Source organism: Rhinolophus sinicus, chromosome 1, assembly GCF_057876585.1.
Source record: "Rhinolophus sinicus isolate RSI-liver-muscle chromosome 1, RSI-T2T, whole genome shotgun sequence".
NCBI lineage: Eukaryota > Metazoa > Chordata > Mammalia > Chiroptera > Rhinolophidae > Rhinolophus > Rhinolophus sinicus.
In genome coordinates, this window is record NC_142501.1 from 211,009,388 (window position 1) to 211,031,562 (window position 22,175).

The window sequence follows — 22,175 nt, forward strand, 5'->3', positions numbered from 1 at the left end:
TCGTGCACAAATCAACTCATCTTCTTAAGCCACCAAATGTCCTCATTTGTAAAGGGGAAACATTAACTCTGATTTGAACTGGAGACATTTTCTGGCCACTGGAACGACAGGGTAAATCTCACAGACCATCACAAGGTGTGGCTGACACACAACAAGTGATGAGAAATAGAGGTTCCAACATAAAGCAAAAATGAGTTCCACTGAGAAGAGCTTTGTGTAAACTATGTTTATTTTTGGAAGGTCCCTGGATAAAAATAGGATATGTAACCAACACAATATGTAAGAACAAAGAGCCTTGTGGTGGACACACAGCCCATAACGCAGCCTGACGTTTCGGGGATGTGCATTGGGGGCTGGGTCTCCCGCAGGCCCCGGAGCGGAGGGACTGAAAGTGACATTCATGGCTAGTCCCGAGTCTCATCCCGTCCCTGGGGATGCTGGGAGAGTTGGTCATCTGGAAATTCGTGAGACCAAATTAAACTGCATCCTTGGAAGTTGGGGAGTTACTGAGGGTGTCTGTGTCTTCTGCGTGTGAAATGTATATTGTACATTGTACATTATAAACACAAACACGGGGGGCGGGCAGGAGAAAATAAATCTTTCTGTCTTCAGACTCCTTGGCGCTTTCCTTGGGGCTAGTCCACGCCTGAGGCCCAAGTGGCCTTCTTGGCATTCAGAAAGTTCTTCTTTTTCCTGGGAGGAACATGCAGGGAGATCTCCGGCTCCTTTGGATTCCTGAATATAAAGAGCTTTTCGCCCGTGTTTAATAAATCAATGGCTTCTGCCCCGACAATGGGCATGGGTGCCAGCTCTCCCACAGACACCAGGGACAGGTGTGGCCAGCTTCCTTGCCCAGAGAACATCGTCCTCTCTCTGAGAGGGGGACAGGTCTTCTTCAATATGCTAAAGAAAGAACAGAAGATCACATGGGACGTTTTTTGACAACCGACGCTCCTGACCATCCTGATAGTTCCCCAGGAGAACCCCCTTTTGGTCCCTAGGTCCCCAGTCCAGTGCTATTTTAAAGAAAGGTTTTTCCCTTTTGGTCACCAGATGGCCCCTGAAATTAGCGGAAGCCTGTGGCAGCCGCGTGCTGCAGGCAACTCTTCCTGACTCACGACTGTTCAATTTGCGGGGCTTTTGTCAGCCTGTTGTCATCATGCTGCTGGCCCGAAAACAGCCGTGGTGGGAGGGTTTATTTACCCCACGGGAATCGGCTCAACTACAAATCAGAGGTCCCGTCTCTCCTCACCGCCAATTGTTAAACATGTGCCAGGACACGGTTACCTGTGCTCCTCACGCAAAACACAGGCTGATAAAACCTGGTTACAAAGCAACAGAAGTTAGGCAACATGTGTTTGAAATAAAGAGGGCGCCACGCTCTGGGAATGCCATCGAGGAACGCCTTCGCTCCCCCATGCTAATCATGAGCAATTGCTTTTCGTTCCTTAGTGGAGTGCTTTGTGTGGATAACGGCTTGAATTTAATTTTCTTGGTTTGGGCTCAATTATTGTGACCTAATTTCTTGGGGACTAAAACTTGACTTCAAGCCTATTCTCAGTGCCTCCAAGACTTTTATCACAAACAATTCAGGCAGCTTGGCCTCCTGTCTTCACCTGAGCGCTGAGAAATACTGGAAGTGGCAGGACTCAGGTTAGACACGCCCCTTGCACACCCACTCTTTCCAGACCACACCCTGGATGTCACTTTTTAACCCATTGTGAAGCTGCCTGATGTAGATTCTCTTTCTCCAAATCTTCTCTTGTGGGAAATACTGGACACGCTTGGTCCGCGTCTAGCAATCTCAAACCCCTCTGCCCAAGCTTGCCTCTCATCTCCGGGTGTGCAATAACCACAATTAAAAGAGAAAGATACTTGATAGAGGAGAAAGCACTGGCCTGGAAGCTTAGGGAAAGAGCAGGGGTCCACATCCCCAGAGCCACTACCTGCAGCTGCAGGCCTGGGGCTTCTTCCTGAGCTCCCTGAGCCCCAGTTTCATCCTCCCCACCTCCTGGACATCTGGGAGGCTCAGTGAAACAAGATGGGAAAGGGCTTTGTAAGCTATAAAATCAGAACCACTGTAAGGTATTACTCTCCTTCTAATGATACCTCATTTCAAAAGTCCCGTTAGTTAAAATAAATACAGTAATTAAATACTAACAAAGAATAAGTGAACATTCTCCCACTGATAGCTCTGGGCTTATCTTTGGCTCCCGAAGTAGGCCCACTTGGAATAAAGTTCGTGGTCTTCAGGCAGGCACGCTGGGATGGGTGCCGTGACCCTCCCCTTCTCGGCCCCCTGCAGCCTAGCTGACCCTCACCCCACCCCTCCGTCCACCTGAGCAGGTGCCCACCATTACCTCTCCTTCTGCTGGCGAGCCCACAGCATCTTTTCCAATCCTCTGCTTACCAGTTCTCCACGCAGTTTGCTCTCTAAGGCTTGCCACCAGCCCTGGTGCTTCCTGAAGGCAAGAAGGGAGTGTCTTACGTTTTCAAAAAGAATAGAATCTTCCAGTAAGCTGTAATCCTACAAAGCACCGTGGGCTCCATCCTGACATGAGGAATTTGGAGTGTTCACTGTGTGTTCTCTCGCTCACTCAACACATATTGGTCAAGCCCGTTCTCTGGCCTGGTCCAGACATAACCTCTACCCTCAAGGGGTCCCCAGTCCAGAGGTCACAGGCAGGTAACAGGTGACATCAGTCAAGCAGAGGTGGGGACACCTGAGCTGAGTCTTGGCGTCCCAGCAAAAGGATGGTGCGGAGAGTCCAGTCCCTCCCGGTCCGGGCCAGGCTCTCTCCCAGGAGTCTAACTCTGAGGGCAGCACCCCAGACAGGACGACACTCTCCTGCCCTTCCCAGGACCTAAGCATTTAGCTCTTCCTGAATTCTGACAGGTCCCTCATGCACCGTTTCTTGCTTGTTTAGTCAGTTTTGTTGCTGAAATGCTGCTGTGATCAGGCACCGGGCACATGGGACACAAGAATAGTATCCTTCCTGCCCTCAGAGACTCTGGTGCAGGGTCTGGGATGCCAGAACGCATCCAGTCTCCCCAGCCATGAGGCCAGGCAAAGAAGGGGCATGGTCACTCTCCATGCTCCTGGTGACAGCCACCCTCAGTGCTCTTGCCTCATCCCACATCAGTCTGCCCATGCCCACACACCAGTCTCCCATACTAAACTGGTCAAAGGGGCAGCCTCATAGATAAGGTCCTCATGGGTGGCCCTCAGGCAGAAGTAGCATCCCTTTAACCAGGCAAGTTCCTGCTTCAAGGTCACCTCCAATATTTGCCATCTGCATGTCCCTCCCTGTTTGTGCACTGGGAGAAACCATGCTGTGACGTGCAACCCTCTGACCACGCCCACACAAGTCCTGACCACGCCCACATCCAGGTCACCTGACTGCCGGACCTCGCCCGCACTAGGAAGGCTCCTCCTCGCCCCTGTGGACCCTCACCCGCAGCCCTCAGCTGTTATTCCCACACTCCCACCCTTCCTTTCACCTCAGCCCTACTCTTAACCCTCAGCAGTGCTTCTTACCTTTTTGAGTCAGGGACCCCTTTACAACTCTGGTAAAAAGACACTGCCCCTTCTCTTAGGAAAAACAATGCACATACATACGTACCCACAGTTGTGCCATTTCGGCCGATTCATGGCTCCCAGACGCCCACCTCCTACCTCCTATAAATTCTGGTAGAGGTGCAGGCTTCAATGCCTGGCATTCAACACTTTCAGGCCTGGTCGTGGCTTTCTTTGCATCCTCAATGCCCCCAACTCTAGTCTCAAGTGGCACTGCTGGCTGCTCCCCAAACCTGCCTGACCCTACACACTCACTTCCTGCCTTTCCTTATAAAGAGACTTTACTGACCCAATTCACACCTGGAACCTGATCGTGAAGGAAAGTATCTATGCAGCATTATCCCTGGTCAAGGAAAAAATGAACCCAAACTGAATGTCCAGTAACAGGGTCACAGGTGATAGGGTCCCAGAGCCTACACTATGCGGCACCCCTCAGGGAATATTAGGCAGCCGGTAAAATTCACACCTGGAAGGTGTTCCAGTAACTGTGAAAAGGATGAATTTTAAATTGTTAATGAAAATAGCAGGAAATCTAGACTGAATAGTGTGATAATTATATAAAAAGACGCATGCACATGGCTAAGAGTTGTTGGGAAATAAGCAAACCTGCTTCTGCTAAAAGGAAGGTTGTAAGGTTGTATATACTGGACACACACACACACACACACACACACACTCAGAAAACCTAGTAGAGAAGCATTCAGGAAGAAGAACTGTAGCAAAACGCTAACAGTCATTTTCTCCAGTTGGAAGAACTGGGGACTTTTCTTTTTCCTGTTATGTATTTTTTTACACTGTTTCTAATGTGTGTGTGTGTGTGTGTGTGTGTGTGTGTGTGTGTGTGTGTGTGTTTTACACTATCTTTACGCTGTATAGCATATTTACAGCCCAGGAAACTTATTTTCTGAAGATTCCACTTGAAAAATAAATTGGTGATGGAAAGAGAAAGTGTGGACAAAACACCTGGGCCCAGCAGGGCATCAAAAAGATTCATGGCGACTCTGCCCCTTGAGCAATGACGTGCCGACTGGGGAAGATGTGTGTCGGCACCTGTGCCTATGGGGTCCCACTGCCCTCCCTCCATCTGTTTTCTTCATGAATCTGGCTCACTGTTTTCCAAAGGCAGCCGGACGCTGCACTCACCCGCTCCTGCTCAGGTCTGCTGGCTCCCCGCCGCTGTCATTCTCTGCCGTGTGCTCTGGAAGCTTCTGGCTGACCGAATCCAGCACGGCAAGGAGCTCAGGCTGCGAGGCTGTGGGCAGAGCCAGGCTCAGGAGCCGGCGCAGCGTGCCCGCGGGCACCATCGTCAGCTTGGACAGGTAGGAGGCCAGTCTCAGCTCCTGGGGGAGTTAAGGCAGGGAGCTCAGACCCACAGCGCTGTAACCCTGACCAACAGCACGTTTGAGTGGATTACAGGCTCAGCACGTTTTGTCCCAGGGAAATAAATATTTTAGTAGCTCAGTGTTAAAAACACGTCCCCAGATTCGCAGAGCTGTCAGAAAAATCTATCGGTCAGCAGCCTTCCAAAGCCTCGTCCAGCCCTTCTAACTGCTCCCAGCTCACACAGCACAGCCAAAGCCCTGGCCTGCGGGGTGACCAATGAGTAGCTTTGTCCGTGTCCTACGCATGTTCCGTGAGGCGATACAGCATGCTGGGGGGGGAGGGGGGAAGGAGCACAGACTCTGGAAACAACTGAGATGCCCCTAAACCAGAGGACAGCTAAAGAAACTGTGCTATAGCCACAGGACAGAATAGCACTCTGCAATGAAAAGAAGGAACTGGCTGGATTTCAAGGGCATTCTGCTGTGTGAAGACAGACAGTCTCCACAGGTCACATCCTGTGTGATTCCATGTGCATGACATTCCAGAACTGACACAATGTAGATGGAGAATGGAGTCGCGGTGACCAGGGGTGAGGGATGGGCGAGGAGTGGATGTAACCATAAAAGCAGATCTTTGTGGTCACCAGATTGTTCTATATCTTAATTGTAGTGTTGGTGACACGCGTCTACATGTGACAAAGTGACATAGATTTTATAGCATTGTCAATGTCCTGGTTTTGATATTGGACCAGAGTTTTATAAGATGCAACCATTGGGGAAACAGTGAAATTCGGGGTGTGGCACTGGAACTCTCTGTGCTGGCTTGGCAACTTCTTGTGAATCTGAAATTATTTCAAAATAAAAACCAGAGAGAGAGAGAGCAGTGGGGTGGTGGGGAGGGGGGTCAGGCTGTGCACTCTAGCTTTTCCGTGTAGAACGGTGTGTCTTTGAGCAAAGTCCTTATTTCTCCTTAGTATGAATTTGGGCAAGAGTTTCACCTCGGTGCGACCTTGCAGGACCTTTCTGGAAGCGGGTGTTGATAGAACCTGCCTGACAGTGAGATAATGAGCAGGTCCTGTCGCAGGCTAGGTGCTCTCATCCCCCTTCAACAGGTGAGGAAAGGTGGACTCTGAGAAAGAGGTAAAGTGACGTGTGGCCACGGGATGGACCCAGTCCCCGGCCAACACATTCTCACCTGGCTGTACAGGGTCACAAATGTGTCCGTCTCCATATTCTCCAGCAAGTCTTCAAGCAGGACACCACTCTCTTGCTCCTCTTTCAAACTAGAGTAAAATAAAATCCACGTGTCGTTTGGTTACAAGGCAATCCTGTGAGAAGGTCATCTAGTTCCTTCAATAACAAAGAATCACAAATCTTATCGACATTATATATATATTTTTAAATCCATCACAAAAGATGGTCAGAAGAGGCTTAACACTTCTTGCCTAGACTACTTTGCAATAGTGTATCAGGGAGGGCACCCTGGGATGGAGAGCTCCCCAAAGTTGGAAGTTTCATGGGAGGTGTGTGGGGACTTTCCAGTGGCTTTGCAGGGCGATCTGGGATCCTGCTTTGAAAACACTCAGTATTAGTTATCATGGCCACGCTCAAGAAGACCAAAACCTGGGGTCTTGGTCCACCATGTGCCCTTGTGTTGCTGCAGACCCACGACCATCTTCCCAGGATGGTCCTGCCTCTGACCACATGGGTTGGGTGGCACCTTTTCACAGGAGCGTCTCCATCAGGCTTCCGGACCTCCACCTGAGGGGGTCTATCCAACTATCTCTTAGCCCATTCAAGCTGGCATCACAAATGATCCTTCCGGCATTCTTGCTGGTTAATACAACCCGAACCCTCTGCAGGTACAATTCGTACCAAACGCTTGACCATCAATCAGCACTTCCTCCAGGAAGCACGGAGAACAGTAAGGCACTAAATACCCTAAAACCTGCTCTAAATCAAGTCAGATCTCGGAGCATTTCCCTCTGATCACACGGACTCTGCCCCTCATACAAGTACGTCAACAGAGCAGAATTACACTTTCATGTTGTGTTTACACAGAAAAGCATAATCAAATAAATTAAAATCACTTGTAGTCTCAGCGCCCAGAAACCCCATCCATTACAATTTCGTCTAGTATTTCCTTCGAACTAATGTGTGTAAGTGTGTTTTCAAAAATAGAATCACACTGCGGCTGTAGCTGGTACCTTATCCTTTCCACGTCAGCATACACACCATGGAAGATTAGGAAGCTGTTAAAAATTGTTTACCAAGACTTCTTATGGCCACAGGCAAAGGCTAATTGTCTAATGTTAATTGAAAAAGAGTGCAACGAACAACAACAAAAAAGGAAGATCGGGGTGCTATCTATTTCACAATTTTACAAAAGCAGGATATAAATATTATGTGTACGGTGAGATCTGGGTAAGGCCTGTAGTTCCTTTATTGAGCCAGTGTCACCGTCGGTCCCTGGTTTGGATAATGGGCTATGAGTACGTGAGATGTTGCCACTGGGGAAGCCAGGTGATGGGCGCGTGGAACCTCTGCACTATTTTTGCAGCTTCTTGAGAATCTATAATTATTTCAAAATAGAAAACTTTTAAATATTACATTCATTAAAACTTCCATGATATTTGAAAAAATATATATATATAGAAAGATGTCACAGAAGACGTATGGTACAGCCGGAGTGCTGGGACGATACCTGGACAGGAGCGTGACAGCCCAGGGAGCCGCGTCCCGCTGAGTGAGAGGCCAGGTGTCCCCAGGCTGCAGGGCACTGCCAGCACACAGCACCACCGGGCGCCAGCTCACCTCTGCTGCTGGTGCTCCAATAACTTCTGGCTCTTGCTCAGGGCTCGCCAAAGGACAGCAGAGACCTGCCTTTCGGAATCGGTGTCTTCAGCCTCGTTCAGAAGCCCAGGCCCGTCGCCTGCCCACTGCTGCCGACTGGCCAGAGCCCGCTCCAGCTGGGCTGTCTCCTGGCGGGCGATCGCGTCCTCCAGCTTCCTCTCCAGCTCCTGGAGCTCCTGCACACAGAGGCGTGAGCACGAGGCAGGTAGGCGGCAGGAGGAAACCCTACCTGCTCGGCGCGGCCCTGGAAACCCAGCACGACGGCTCTCGCTGACCTCCCTCATCCACCCGTGGCCAACAGTGCGGCGAGGCTGTACAATCTCACACCCCGTGCCTTCGCACACACTGCCCCCTCCCCCCGCGGTGCCTGTCTGTCTGCCTGGCCAGGTCTGAGTCTTCTCTCAGGCCTTGGCATCAGAGCCTCCTCAGCGAAGGGCTCCCTAAGCCCTCTGAGAGACGTAGACGGCCTCTCCTTAACGCGCCCACTCATCAGCCCTTATACATGCCTGTTACAGGCAGAATATTTGTGTCCCCTCAAAATCCGCATGTTGAAGCCTAACCCCCATCGATGGTGTTAGGAGGTGGGGCCTTTGGGAGGTGATTAGGGCTAGATGAGGTCAGGAGGGTGGGCCCCCACGATGGGATCAGTGTCGTAATAAGAGGAAGAGAGCAGAGCTGCCCCTCTCTCTGCCACGTGAAGGTGTAATGAGAAGACAGCCATCTGCACGCCAGGAAGGGGGCCCTCACCAGAAACAGAATCGGCTGGCACCTTCATCTTGGACTTCCAGCCTGCAGAACTATGAGAAGCTAAATATCTGCTGTTTAGGCCACAAGTCTATGGTATTTTGTGAGGCAGCCTGAGCTGCCTCAGATAATGCCCATTTTTGCAGTGTCCTGAACTCACTATCAGGTACCTTCCTGCTGGAGCGTGAGCTCCTTGAGGGCAGGACTTTGTCTCCATCTCCCTGTGTGCAGCACTTGGCACCGTGCCTGGCCGCTAGCACCTGTCACTGACACGTGGGGTGTAGAAGGCACCCACCACGGATGGAGGCTGCGCCAGAGCAGAGAAGCACAGGGGACACCGCCCGTCGCAGGGGCCCTGCTGAAAGTACTTTACACGTATCCATCTCATCGAATACTTACAACAACCCCACAGAACACACACTCTTATTTTCCCTGGTTTACAGATGAGGAACTTGAGGCAGAGAGAGTTCAAGTAACGGTCCGGGTCTTGCAGCGCTTAAATGGCACAGCCAGAATTTGAGACCCAGCCAGCTGGCATCAGGGTTTGCATCCTTAACCGCCAGGCTATACGGCCTTTCATTGACCAAACAGAAATCTGTATTCTTAGGCCACCAGAATCAGATAATCTGGGGATAAGAGACAGACCACAGCCTGCATCGGTGGGTAAAGGGGGTAGGCAGGAGGGCCCTAAGTTTTGTAGATGCAGGCACACTGAACTCATTGTTTGCGAATTGGCCTAAGTACGGTGGAAGGTGAGGGTTTAATGCTAAGAGGCCATCGGTGGGCTTCATGAGGAGATGGTCGTCCTCGATCCTTTAAAATAAATGCAGAATGGTTTGCCTTTCTGCAGTAGAGCCGAAGCTTACACCATAGTCTCAGAAGGATCTCAAAGCCCCCCAAAAGCCTCGGAAACACTACTCAAGAACCAAGACAGAAGAAAAGATGGCCAGAGAGGTAAACCGAGGTCACAGGGTGCAGAGGACTTGGTTTTTGCCCCCACGGCGATGGGAGCCTTCGAACACTGCTGAGCAGGGGCTCCTAACACGCTGAGATTACGAATTATGACCATCCCTCTCACCGCAGCATCCCAAACGCAGAGTTCCCAACAGGTGTTCTGTCAGCATGCCTGGAACCTGACTTCAGAGTGACAGAGTTACAAGTGGGTGCAGCAAAGCATTCTGGGCAGGGATCTGTCAGAGGAACGGAGGCCGGAATGTGTCCCAAGGGTTCAGAAACAGCAAGAAGGCCCAGGGGGCTAAACGAAGGGTCCAAGGAAGGGTGGGCGGGGTTTTAAAATACAGAGCTGGTGGATGGGGCAGTCAGTGGTTATTTTTGCTTTTCAGAAAGGTTCCTCTGGCTGCAGTGTGGAGGGGAGACTGGGGTAGGGAAAGAGGGAGGCAAGAGGAAAGTCGCACTAGAACAGGAGCTGGGCTTTGCAAGCAGAAGGTGTAGGCGCTGCTTTGCAGCTATGAGACACTGGTGAAATGGCTTAACCTTCCTAAGCCTCAACTCCTTCACCTGTAGAATGGGTATAAAAATATGATGGGGTGAAGGAAGGTTTAAACACGTAACACGATGCCTTAGGCTTAATGAGAGCTCAGTGAACGTGAGTTACTATTAGTGTTTTGTTTTGCTTTTGTTTTGTTTTTTCAGGTCTAAATTCAGCAGCATAGTGAAGCTGGGTAGAAAAAAAAAGAAAAAGAGAGAAAATTCAGGCAGAATTGACAGAGACTGGGTGATTAGTAGCAATTGGGCAGTAAGCCAGAGGGAAAAACAGAGGAAGACACAGGTTTATACTTGGGAAAGTGGATGGATACCCAGCAACTTAAACTGAAGTGCAAATACAGTAGTAGTTGGTTTGGGGTCACACGTCCCCCCTATTTCAAGCTGCCCCTCATTGCCACCTGGCCCCAATTTAGTTATGCACATGATCCAATTTCATCAAATGGGGTGCAGTGGATATAGCTCTCTTTAGGAGTCATTTCTTCCATAACATTTCATGTCAAGCATTTTAAATTCTCCTGAATGTTTAACAGTAAAAGCCCGTTTCCAACGGGAAAATGGTTTTCACAGAATGATCGCATTGCAGAGGGAACGTCTGTTGCCTGGAGGAAAACAACAGGTTTGCATTCCCTCCAAGTGCACATTGAGAAAAAACTGCACCGTACTCATAGTTTTACCACTGACTTAGTAAGACCTCATCTGATATGTTATCAGTGCCTTCCAACTCAGGACAACTAACTCTTCTATTCTAGACACTCTAGGGAATAAGGAAGCTTTGATGTTACTCCACAGGGCTTACGTGAAAATCGAAAATACTAAGTGTGTGCTACCTAGTAACTAACAGAAATCAGAGTGGTCTCAAGTGAAAAGGACCGTTAGGTTTGTAGGGCTGAACTGAGGCTGTTTCTCATGTATTTCAATAAGGATGTGAATTGTGAACTGAACGCAAAGGCTCCTAGTGTCTTATTTTGTCCCTAACTAGACACAGGACCTTGGGCCTGCCCTCTGAAGGCCTCACCTCGTCACCTGCAATTCCGAGCAGTGACCCACCTCCATGCTAATCGCCTTGCAGTAATACTTGCTGTGGATTTGGGGTAAATATCTTGTAGAGGTTCCTCCTAGCATTAATTTCCTAAGGAGTTTTATCTGGGATGGGTGTTGGAATTCAGTGAAATACTCATTCTGCATATACTGAAAAGATCATATGAGCTTTTTCTTTTCTCCTTTAATTTGTCAATCTGGTAACTTTTGCAAATGGATGTTTTAATGTTGAACTACACCAACCTTATATACCCCTGGGAAAAACTCAACCTGAACATGTTGTATTAATTCTTTTTATAGATGGCTGGATATTTTTTCTTTTGTTTAGGAATTGTATATCTATGTGCACAAGTAAGACTGAACTAAAATTGTTTTTTCTCATATGATTCATGTCTGCTTTTGGTGTCAAGGTTATTTGAGCTTCATAAAATGAGGTGAGGAATATTCCCTATTTATCTAACATTAGGCATAATTTGTACATGAGATTGGGAAAATTTGCTACTTTGAAGTTTGGTGGAGTTCACCTATAACACACCTGGGGTAAGGTGTTTTATTTGTGTGTGTGTGTGTCACCAGAATTTTTTAAACTATTGAGTCAATTTCTTTCATAGTAATAGGACTATACAGACTTTTTTTCTTCTTGAGCCAATTCTGGCAATCTATTTTTTCTAGAAAATTTTCCATTTCATTTTTTAAACTAATCTACATAAAGTTGTTCATAGAATTCTCTTATTTTAAAAAAATGACTGAATCTATAGTTACTTTGTTTTTTATATTTCTGATGTTATTTGTTCCTTATCTCTTATTAATGGTTAATCTTGCCAGATATTTGTACATTTGACTAGAATTTTTTCAAAAATTTCAAGTTTATTGATTATTTCTACGGCAATTTTGTTTTTAATTTCATTTATACTATCTCCCTTCCTTCTACTTTCTAAAGGTTCATATGTTGTTGTTTTCCCCTAACTTTTTATATGATCTTAATTTCTTCTTCTCTAATATAAGTTTAGGGTATATATTTCCCTCTAAAAATAGCTTTAGCTGAATCCTGCAAATTTTGATAGGTTGCATTTACATTATTTTTCTGTTCTGTGTATTTTTAAATATCCATTATGATTTCTTTGACCCATGAATTATTCACAACTATGTTGTAAAACTTCCAAAGTATGGACTTTTGGTAATCTTTTTAAAACTCGTTTAAATTTAATTGTCCTTTTTCAAAAAGCTGGTCAAAAAATATTGTATAGTCAATTATTTTTAACTGTAACAATGTGTGATGAAGAAGAATATATATTCCTTAACTATTGGCTGTGAGGTTCTACATGTTACATTAAATACAGATTGTTAAGTGTGTTATTCGGTTCATCTACATCTTTACTTGTGTTTCATTTGATCAACCACAGAGAGGTGTGCTGAAATTTCCCATTATGATAATAAATTTATCATTTTCTCCTTGCTGTTTTATCAATTTTTCTTTTTTTTGGGGGGAGGGTGTCTTTTATTACATAACTGCAAGTTTAGAATTGCTCTACTCTTTGAGTGAATGAAAATTTTAAATCATTTTGGTATTATCTTTAATTTCTTTAATAATTTTATAAATCATTATTTTATATTCTATACTGATCATTCAGACATCTAAAATCTTTGGCGCTGTTAATCTGTGGTTTTTTTACTTTTTTCCTTTTAGAAAAGTTTTATTTATTTATTTATTTATTTATTTATTTATTTATTTATTTATTTCAGGTGTACAAAACAATGTAATAGTTAGACACTTACACCCCTCACAAAGTGATAACCCCCCTCCAATCTGTGGGTTTTTTGTTTCTCCTGTATACAGGTCCTCTGGCCTTGCTTCTTTATGTGGTCAGTGACTTTTCTAATTTTAATTGAGACCTCATATTTGGCTGAACTCGATCTGTGGAAATCCTGAGGTGTCTGGGCTAGAGTGGATTTGCTTGTGCTTCGGTCATGCGCCCGCAGCCAACCAACCTGGATCCATTTTAATTTCTCACCCTCGAGGTTTCCTGACCGAGTGGCGCATGTACTTTGGGATTCCTCCTCATACTAGCAGAAGCCTTTGATTACAGATTCACAGGGGAGCCTATACCCTTGCCCCACGCAGAGTAGGGCTGCAATCAGACAGGTTTCCCTGGTGACGCCTTCTGACAGCAGGCGGCTTTCTCCTCACACCCTCTCACCGGGTGTTCTGCCTCCTCTGGACATCCCACAGCCTCATATGCCATCACCCCCCAAATCCCTGGGTTCCAGGTTTCCTCCTTTGCCCCTGGATTTCAGCCTCAATTTGCTTTCATGTCCCTCCAATATCTTTGGCCCTTGGGGATTTCCCACATTCTCTTGTGAGCTCACAAAGCATTAAACAGTATGTCCACTTTTGTTTATCCAGCATCTGGATGGTTTGTGCGGAAATACCAGTGACATTGCCACTTGCTTTCTATTCCTAAAAACAGTTGTCACAGTGCAGGGTACAAAATGTTTATGGAAAAAACAGTCTTGGACTATTGAGAGTCTAATGGTACTTAGGACTTTTTAAAAGAAATGATGGGAACCCCCATTCCCAAGATCAACTGGGTTAGTCCATGAACGTGACAGTGGGTTGAAGTCAGAAACAGATTGTATTTTGGTTCTTGCCACGTATTAGTCAAGTGCACTTCACAAAGACTTGACTTACCACCTACCCGAATCTCAGTTTCTTTTCCTGAGAAAGGAGTGTAACTGTGAAGCAGCATGAAATTGCAATTTATCATTAATCATGCTTCAATGATCATTTTAAGATGCATAATTAAGTAAAGAATTATTAATGCTTAAATAAGAGTTGGTCCATTCCCAGCTTGTGAGTGCCTGCCTGCCACTCAATAAACATGAGTTCCTTTTTCCTCACTCTAAACAATTATTATGAAAATAGATAATGGTGGAAATTCTAAAATCTGCACGTCAAGGACCTAAAATTAGTCCTCAAGACATTTACTTCCGTAGCCTCTGTTTTCTGACTATACTTCTCACACCTTGAAAAACATGCAGCAAATACAAATAAGGGTAATGATTAGAATTATGAAAGTTAGCAATAATCTGATATTTCGTTGCATTTAAGCACCATTGGTTGAAAGCCGCACTGTTACTTTTCACAGCACTAGGAAAGAAGCAATACCACCGCTGGTTATAAGACACACCCCAGTTCCAGAGATGTTAAAAATGTTATACTTCAAAGGTTTCCTTTTAGAAGCAATGACATAGAGCAGTGTAGGGCTGTGATGGCGCAGTGTGCTCCCAGGGAAGTTATGTCACTTTGTCCCCACCACAACCCTGCGGCCCAGACAGGTCAGGTGACCGCCCATGTGATGGTGAAGAACCAAGGTGGGCAATGGAAAGAACCAGTGGATGACTGTGCAATCGGGTCCTCCCAGCCCCAGGCCGGCACTCACGGGGCTGTGTGACTCCAGGATCTGCATGCAGGCCGACTTTGTCAAGGTCTCCGACACGCTCAGCTCCTCCAGAAGCAGGTCCTGGATGCTCAGGAGCGCCGTGTAGGCCCACAGCGTCTTGGCCATGCCAGCTGCCTTCTGGAACTGCAGGGAGACCAGGGACTCCGCAAAGCAACCCTCCTGGGCCTCCAGCTGCTGCACCCTCTCCCGCAGCAATTCTCCTCGGACCTGGGGAGGGGCCGAGACAGAAACCAGAGGGCGGTAAGTGGAGGCAGGGCGGAGGAGAGAGGGCAAGCCACGTACAAACAGGAGACTGTTTGAGTTTGGTCAGGCAGCTGGTCTTTGTAGCAGCAGCCCTGGAAGCTGCAGCGTGCAATTCAAGAGCAGAGCCACCTCTGCTTACAAAGACTCTCCATGGCTTTTGTGGTCTGGCTGTTCAGTCCACACTTATCATTCTTGGAGGAAAAGTGAACTGTGTCGTTTTCCGGAGCAAAATCCTTCCAGGATCCCCATCATAGAGGATGAACGTTCCAACTTCCTCACAATGGCCGTGCAGCCCTTCCCATGCGGATCCCAGCTAAGGTATGCCTGGGAGGTCTGCCCTGCCGCCCCCCACCACACACCTGGGGCTTCAACCCAGGTGTCCTGACTGTGCACGGCCCCACACACTATGCTCTTTTTATCAGTTGTCTGAAACCTCCACTGTGATTGAAATGCCCCCCATATCCTCGTCCTCCTGAAAATCTCCCAGCTGTCCTTTGGGTCTCTGGTTCCCAATTTGCCCCTTTTGAAGCATCTACACTCTGCATGTGTTTGTCGCTCTCTTCTCTATATTCCTCACGTTCCATGCTCTTCTCCTATGGGGACACTCACCATACCTCTCACCCCACTAGGACATGAGTTCCTCCAAGGGGAGGACCCAGCACCCAAGTGGCTCAGTAAATTCTAGAAAAGTGAATCCGTTCACTCCACCCATTCACTCCACTAAGCAGTCCATTCCGGCATCATACATTTTCTAATACGACCACCTCTCTTACTTCCTCCAGAAAACCTGCCACAGTGGATAACACAGCCTATCGCTCCTGAGCCCTCATCGCCTGAGCCCCTAAAGGCAGGTCCCTGCAAATGTGCACCACTGTCCCCCGCATAGGTTGCTAAAGCACAAACCAAAAAGTAGCCTGCACGAGCATCATGTCTCATTGCCATCTTTGGTTTTATCTGCAAGAGTCTGTGGAATTTTATTCCTAACAGCCAGAAGTCGAAGCAACCCAAGTGCCCATCAACAGATGACTGGATAAGCACAATGTGGTCTGCACTATAGAAAATTACTCAGACTTAAAAGGAAGAAAACTCTGACGCCTGCTACAGCATGGATGATGTTGGGCTCAGTGAAATAAGCCAGGCAGGAAAGGACAAAGACTATGATTCCACTTAAACGAGGCACTTAAAATAGTCAGATTCACAGAGACAGAAAGGAGCGTGTTGGTTGTTAGGGGTTGGGGGAGGAGGAAGTGAGGAGTTGGTGTGTAATGGGGACAGAGTTTCAGTCTGGGAATATGAAAACGTTTGGAGATGGATAGTGGGTGATGGTGACACAACAATGTGAATGTACTTCATGCCACTGAACTGGACATTTAACAATGGCTGAAATGTTAAACTTCACATTATGTGTATTATATTGTAGTTCCCATTTTCAGTGCAGTCCCAGCTTTCTATCTGGTATGGAAATCCTTCTGCCCAAAGGACCTCCTTTAACACATTTTGCCGTGTGAGTGATCTGGTGGTGAAATCGATTAGCTTTTGTATGTCTGAAAAAGTCACCTGCATGCTTGAAAGGTATTTTGTGTAGCTGTGGAATTATAGGTAACAGTTTCTGCCTCAGTACATTAGAGACATTGCTCCATTGTCTTCTGGCTTATTGTTTGCAGTGAGTAATCTGCTGTCAGCCTCATTTGTGCTCCTTCATGTGGAACGTATTTGTTCCTTCTGGCCGTTTGTAACATTTTCTCTTTATCACTTCTTTGGACCAGTTTGACTATGATGTATCTTGATGCGGTTTTCTTCATGTTTGCTATGTCTGGGATTTGCTCAGTTTCTTGAATCTGTGGGTTTACAGCTTTCATCAAATTTGGGGAAATTTCAGCCATTATTTCTTCTCATATTTTTCTGTCTTCATTGTCTCTCCTTCAGCAAATCCACCACCCATATACTGGGTGATTTAAAGTTGTCTCAACTTAAAACTAACCTTTTTTTTCCCCCTTGAAATCTCTAATCTGTTGTTAATCTTATTCAATATGTATGTATCTCTCATACATGGTTTTCTTCTCTAGAAGTTTGGTTTGGGTCTTTTTATTCTTCCATATCTCTACATAACTTGTTTTGAACATATAAGACACAGTTATAATGACTGTTTTAATGCTATTCTCTGCTAATTCTAACGTCTGTGTCAGTTCTGGGTTGGTGTCAGACACTAACTTTTCTCTTCATCAGGTGTCATATTTTCCTGCTTTATTGCATTCCTGGTAATTTCTTTTTTTTTCTCAATCTAGTTGTGAAGGGCACAGTTCAGCTCCAAGTCACTATTTTCAAACTAGTTGTGGAGGGCGCAGCTCACTGACCCATGTGGGAATTGAACCGGCGACCTGAGTGTTATGAACACTGTGCTGTAACCGAGCCGAATGGCCGCCCCCTTTTCCTGGTAATTTTTAACAGGATGACAGACATTGTGAATTGTAACTTATTGGTCCTGGATATTTGTGTATTTCTATACAAAATATGAAATTCTTGAGCTTTGCTCTGGGATGCAGGTAAGTTAGTTGGAAACAGTTTGATCTTTCCTGGTCATATTTTTAAGATTTCTATTTTTTTTTTTTTTTTTTTTTTAGGCAAGACCAGAGCAGAGTTTAGCTCACAGCTAATAAATCCCACTAGTGAGGCACAATGTTTTTGAGTACTATATCTGATGCCTCATGAATTATGAGGTTTTCTAGCCTGGCTGACAGGACCCCTCGCTGTTCCCAGCCCTGTGGCAGCATTGAGCACTTGTCTCTGAACCTCTGGGGTGGCCCTTTTCCTGGCTTTGGGTAATTTTCTCCAATGTATGGGCCGAGTTCTCGGCGGAATACTCAAGGGGATCCAGTAGGTATCTCTGGAGCTGTCTCTATGTGCAGCTCTTTTTTCTCTGGTCCTCTGTCCTGTAAAGTCCAGCTAACATGGCTTCCCTGAATTCTTAGCTTTGTTTCCTGCACTACGGGTGTCCACCAGGTTCCACCCCCTGTGCCAAAACCTGAAGGTTCTTTCAGGGCAGGACGCTGGGGCCATCACAGGGCTCAGTTCATTTGTCCCCCATTTCTCAGGAATCACTTTTGACCGTTGTCCTTTGCCTTGAAAAATCATCGGTTCTCATATATTGTTCATGTTTTGTTTAGTTTTGTTTTGTTTTAGGCGAGTGGGTAATCCAACCCTTCTTATTCTGTCCTGTCCAGAAGCAGAAGACCCTCATGGGTTATTCTGATTATTAGATGATAGACTTCTTTTAATTGCCTAGAACAGTGCCTGACACATGAGAGTGTTCAACACATGTTAGCTGTTGTTGGTATTGTTGGTATTCATACGATTATGAAAAGCAGAATATGGTCAGCGCTATGAGGCAGGTCCATACGTTACGCTGGCGGTAGTTTAGAGGATGGAGGAGGTGACGGGTCAGGGAAGGTTGTGAACACACGCGTCTGAACAGGATGTGGAAGGATGTAGGGATTCAGGAAGAGAGAAGAGCACAGGCAAAGGCACTGAGGCTGCAGTGTATGAGGTCCCCACGGGATGAGTGACAGGGTGAATTAGACCAAAGCTAAAAGGAGAAGTGGGCCATGAGGACCTATAGGATGGACAGAGGTCCTGACTGCCAGGTATGGGAAGGAGACTCTCCTGAGGCACTGAAAACGGCTGTCACAACCTTACGGAAAGGTCCTGAAGGGGGAAAACACGAGTGATGGGCAGCAGGTGAGCAAGAAACGGATCACAAGTCTCCTTATCACACTCCTGCCAAGAGCTCAGGTTTTCACATTTCCTCCACGTGGTCTCACTCTTCCCCACCCTTGGATGGGTGGTGGCCAAGTCTCCTGTAAGCCTTGTCCCCTGTGGTGTGCAGGGCAGATGAGGTGACCACAAGTGCCATCTCTCAAGTTTACTTATGCAAATTCATACCTGAAGTGTGGGGCGGGCCTAAAGCCTTTTGTATGTAAGAACAATGCGGACAGTGAAATTAAGAAAAGATTCTCCAAAAACCTTCCTTCTTCTGCTCTGGAAAGCTTAATTTGTTAATTACACCACCACCAGAATGCGTCTCCAGAGTGTTTTCATCCTTGTCTAAAAGAACTCCTGGGAAAGGATACAGATTTGCATTTCTATGAGGTATTAATGACAGGCTTCATTAAATATTCAAGCTGCCGAAAGTAATAAAAATTCATTTGCAAAACAATATGCTGCTAAATACTCTTATTTCAAACTACTTCCTTTCCAGCTTCCCTGATAGCATGTGCATTTCAAAGTAGTTACTTAGAAACACTGTGATGTCCTTTAAAGGCAAAAAATAAAATTAACCCCTGTCAACCAGCAGAGAATTACTGGGATTCTAAGGAGTACGAGTCACCACAGGCTCCTCCTTGCCCAGGTCTGGAAACAAATACAGCCAGACAGATGCCAAACATCAGCTTTAATACTGATGAAAACTAGACTGGAGAACGAGGCTCGGATGTGTGTCCAAACGAATATAAACTCCCCCAAACAGCAGGCTTCCCACCAAGCTCATCACATCCTGGACAGAGAATGGGGGCTTCCTGCAGGCAGCTGGCGTCCAATGAGGAGGGAGCTGCACTGAGCACGCCCAGTTCCTTCTTTAATCCCACCAACCAGGCAACACCCTCCTTGGAGATAAGTGGTCAAGGGATGGAGAGGCCAGGAGTGTCACTAGCAATTTCCTCCATGTGAAAAGAGTGGTCACATTAAGAACCTCACATCCAAGTGCTGGGAGAAGGCTGATTAAAATATAAGCCTGTACTTGAATTCTAGTGGCTGGTCCTCCCATAAAGCAGGTCAATATAACCCATGCTTTCCTGGATGGGCCCCAAATACCCAGAAGGAATAAGAAGATGGAAAGTGTTTAAGACTCTCCCCTTCACCTTGCATCAGGAGGGGAGTGGACTCAGTAAAGGTGTGTTGGGTTAATATTTGTTCAATGAACTACCACCTCATTAAATAAACATTAGTGCTTAAATTTAAGATAGAAAAAATTCATTTCTATGCCTGAAAAGACACTACCATCCACCCCATCACTGAAATAATCTAAGTGCAAAAGTCAAGTCAGCATAGTTTTGTTTTGGCTATGGTCGGTCTGTTATCTCTCACCACTTAACTAGCTGTGTGACCTAAACAAGTCGCGTAACCCCTCTGAGTCTCAGTTTTGTCTGTGAAAAGAAAACAATAAAACAACAGGAGACAATGCCTAGTATAGTCTCTGGCGTCTAACGAGCCCCTAATAAATAGTAGCTGCCATATTATTGCCACTATTATTTTATTATCATTATTACAATTAGTCAAATAGAGTCCTCTTTGGGTTGCAGAAAAAAGATAAAAATCACGGTTTGTAATATTGGGGGTTTTCTTTTCTCTTTTAAAAAAGTTATTTCCATTTGTAATTATAAAATACATGCACAATGTGGAAAAATATTAACAATGGAGATTCCTGATAAAAGATAGATTTATAATATGCATCTACTGCTTTCTTTAAGGCAGGAAGGAAAATGGGGAAAATGAGGGGGAAACAATAGCAAAAAAAAATGTTATAAGCTGGAGAGTAGAGACTGAGTGGCAAAGGACTCAACAGCTCCCCAAAAGCTGGGTTCTAATCCAGCAATGGAGTAAGCACAGACGCAACACCGTTTACACTGCAGAATCTCCCCAAGTGTCAGAAATGCAAGCACGTCTACAAGTGAGGGTGGAAGCTAAAGGTAAACAGGAGGAAAGGTTGGGCATCTCACTAAGAAACAAGCCTCCAGAACTCCCCCCAGACAACTTCTGCCCCGCAGGCCAGGGCTCCTCCCGCAGCCTGGCCCGTAGCTGCAGGTTTATTGCCTGGAAGAGTCTGTAAACTGGGAGAAACCGGGCAGAGTTGAAGGTGGCAACCCCACACTGAAATCACAGGGCTCAAGTCAAACTCTACATACTGACTACTAACATCTCAGCTCACCTACCCGCTTTGGCTCCTGAAATGTGGGCATCCAGGCCTCTTCCAGCTAGGCAGGAGACCAGTCTTCTCTGGAGGCACTGACCAGCCTTCAAGAAAGATCTAAGATACTGACACTGGGGGCTCCCCACATGAATGGCCCAGCTGGTCATTCCAGAGGGAAGTGCACAGTCTGCAAGGCCCACTTACAGGCCCAGGGCCTCCAAGCAGCTTTTAAGTACTTCAGTCTTAAATAAAAGCAGAACCACACACCTTGGAAACCCTCTCATGAATGTAGAGGTAACAGGAAATATGCAGGAATTTTTAAAAAATGAACTTTAAAAAACATTAATGTTCTTAGGGACATACAAGAAGGTGGTAGCCTTAAAACAACAAGAGAATGTTCTTTCTTTAACAAAAGAGCATGAAAATAAAAAATAAAAAAACTCTTGATAAATTAGAAATTTAAAACAAAAATGAAAAACTCAATTAAAGGTTTAGATAATACAACTTAGGATATTTCCCAGAAAGTAAAGCAAAAGAACAAAGGAAAATATTGAAAAAGGAAAGTAAAAGAGCTAATGGACAAGCGGTCCAACATCTGAATAACGAGAGATTTAGAAAGACAGAGAACAGAAAAGAAGGGGAGTTGATCATCAAAATTAATAAAAATTCCCAGAATTCCAAGATTGGCAAACAGAATGAAAACACCTTCAGTTTCGAAAAATTTCAAAATATGAAACCTCCCATGTGCCCTTTCCTAGGAAACTAACAGAGGACTCATTTCATTAAAATAAGAACCATATCAGGAAAGAGAGAGGTGAAGAAAATTCATAGTATGACCCCCAAGATGGCAGCTGTGCATAAACTATAATGGGCAATGTCCAGACTGGAACATGCCAGAGGTACAAAGAGCTGTCCTCAGGACGATGCCATTACTGGAAGGCATGACTTGTGTGGCGGTCCTGATAGGATATTTGGACAACTGTCAAGAAGAGGATTGCATAGAAAAGTAACCAAAGAACAAACCAAAGTATAATATTAACTCCAGAAAAAAACAAAAGGTTAATACAGGAAAGAAAAATGAATCTCAGTTTTTATATGGCGCAGCTGTGAATAACATTTAAATAATAATCATAATAGAAATCTTAACTATAAATGTAACTATATTGGGGGTGGGTGAGGATAAGAAGGGCTCGTGTGTGTTGCAGGTTGAAAGAAGAAAGACTGTGAAATCTTATCTTCCATAAAGAAAAATGAATAGATAATGCCTAATGTACAGAAATCAAGAAATAGCAAGACGAGCATGTTATTTAAAGATATGGAGGCAAATAGCAAAAGATCAAGCAAAAAAATTAAGTGTCGTTACCTCTGGGGATTTGAAAATGTGTGTGTCTGGGGCTGCACAGAAATGCTTTTTTTTTTTTTTCAGCACAAACCTTGTACAATTATTGGACTCTTTGAAAGAACGTATG

At 45.7% G+C, this 22,175-nt stretch overlaps 1 protein-coding gene across 5 annotated transcripts in view; it reads right to left on the reverse strand.

The window, feature by feature from the left end:
• Positions 1-211: 211 nt before the first annotated feature.
• EVC2 (EvC ciliary complex subunit 2) overlaps positions 212-22,175 on the reverse strand; it is a 93,436-nt gene continuing 71,472 nt past the window's right edge. For all 5 annotated transcript variants that reach the window (XM_019718018.3, XM_019718017.3, XM_088792939.1 and 2 more), the window contains 6 exons: positions 14,481-14,708; positions 7,714-7,928; positions 6,095-6,182; positions 4,721-4,917; positions 2,361-2,462; positions 212-903 (listed from right to left, as the gene is read on the reverse strand). In XM_019718018.3, coding sequence (XP_019573577.3) covers positions 636-903; positions 2,361-2,462; positions 4,721-4,917; positions 6,095-6,182; positions 7,714-7,928; positions 14,481-14,708 — 1,098 coding nt within the window. In that variant the 3' untranslated portion in view covers positions 212-635. The remainder of the gene's footprint in view (positions 904-2,360; positions 2,463-4,720; positions 4,918-6,094; positions 6,183-7,713; positions 7,929-14,480; positions 14,709-22,175) is intronic.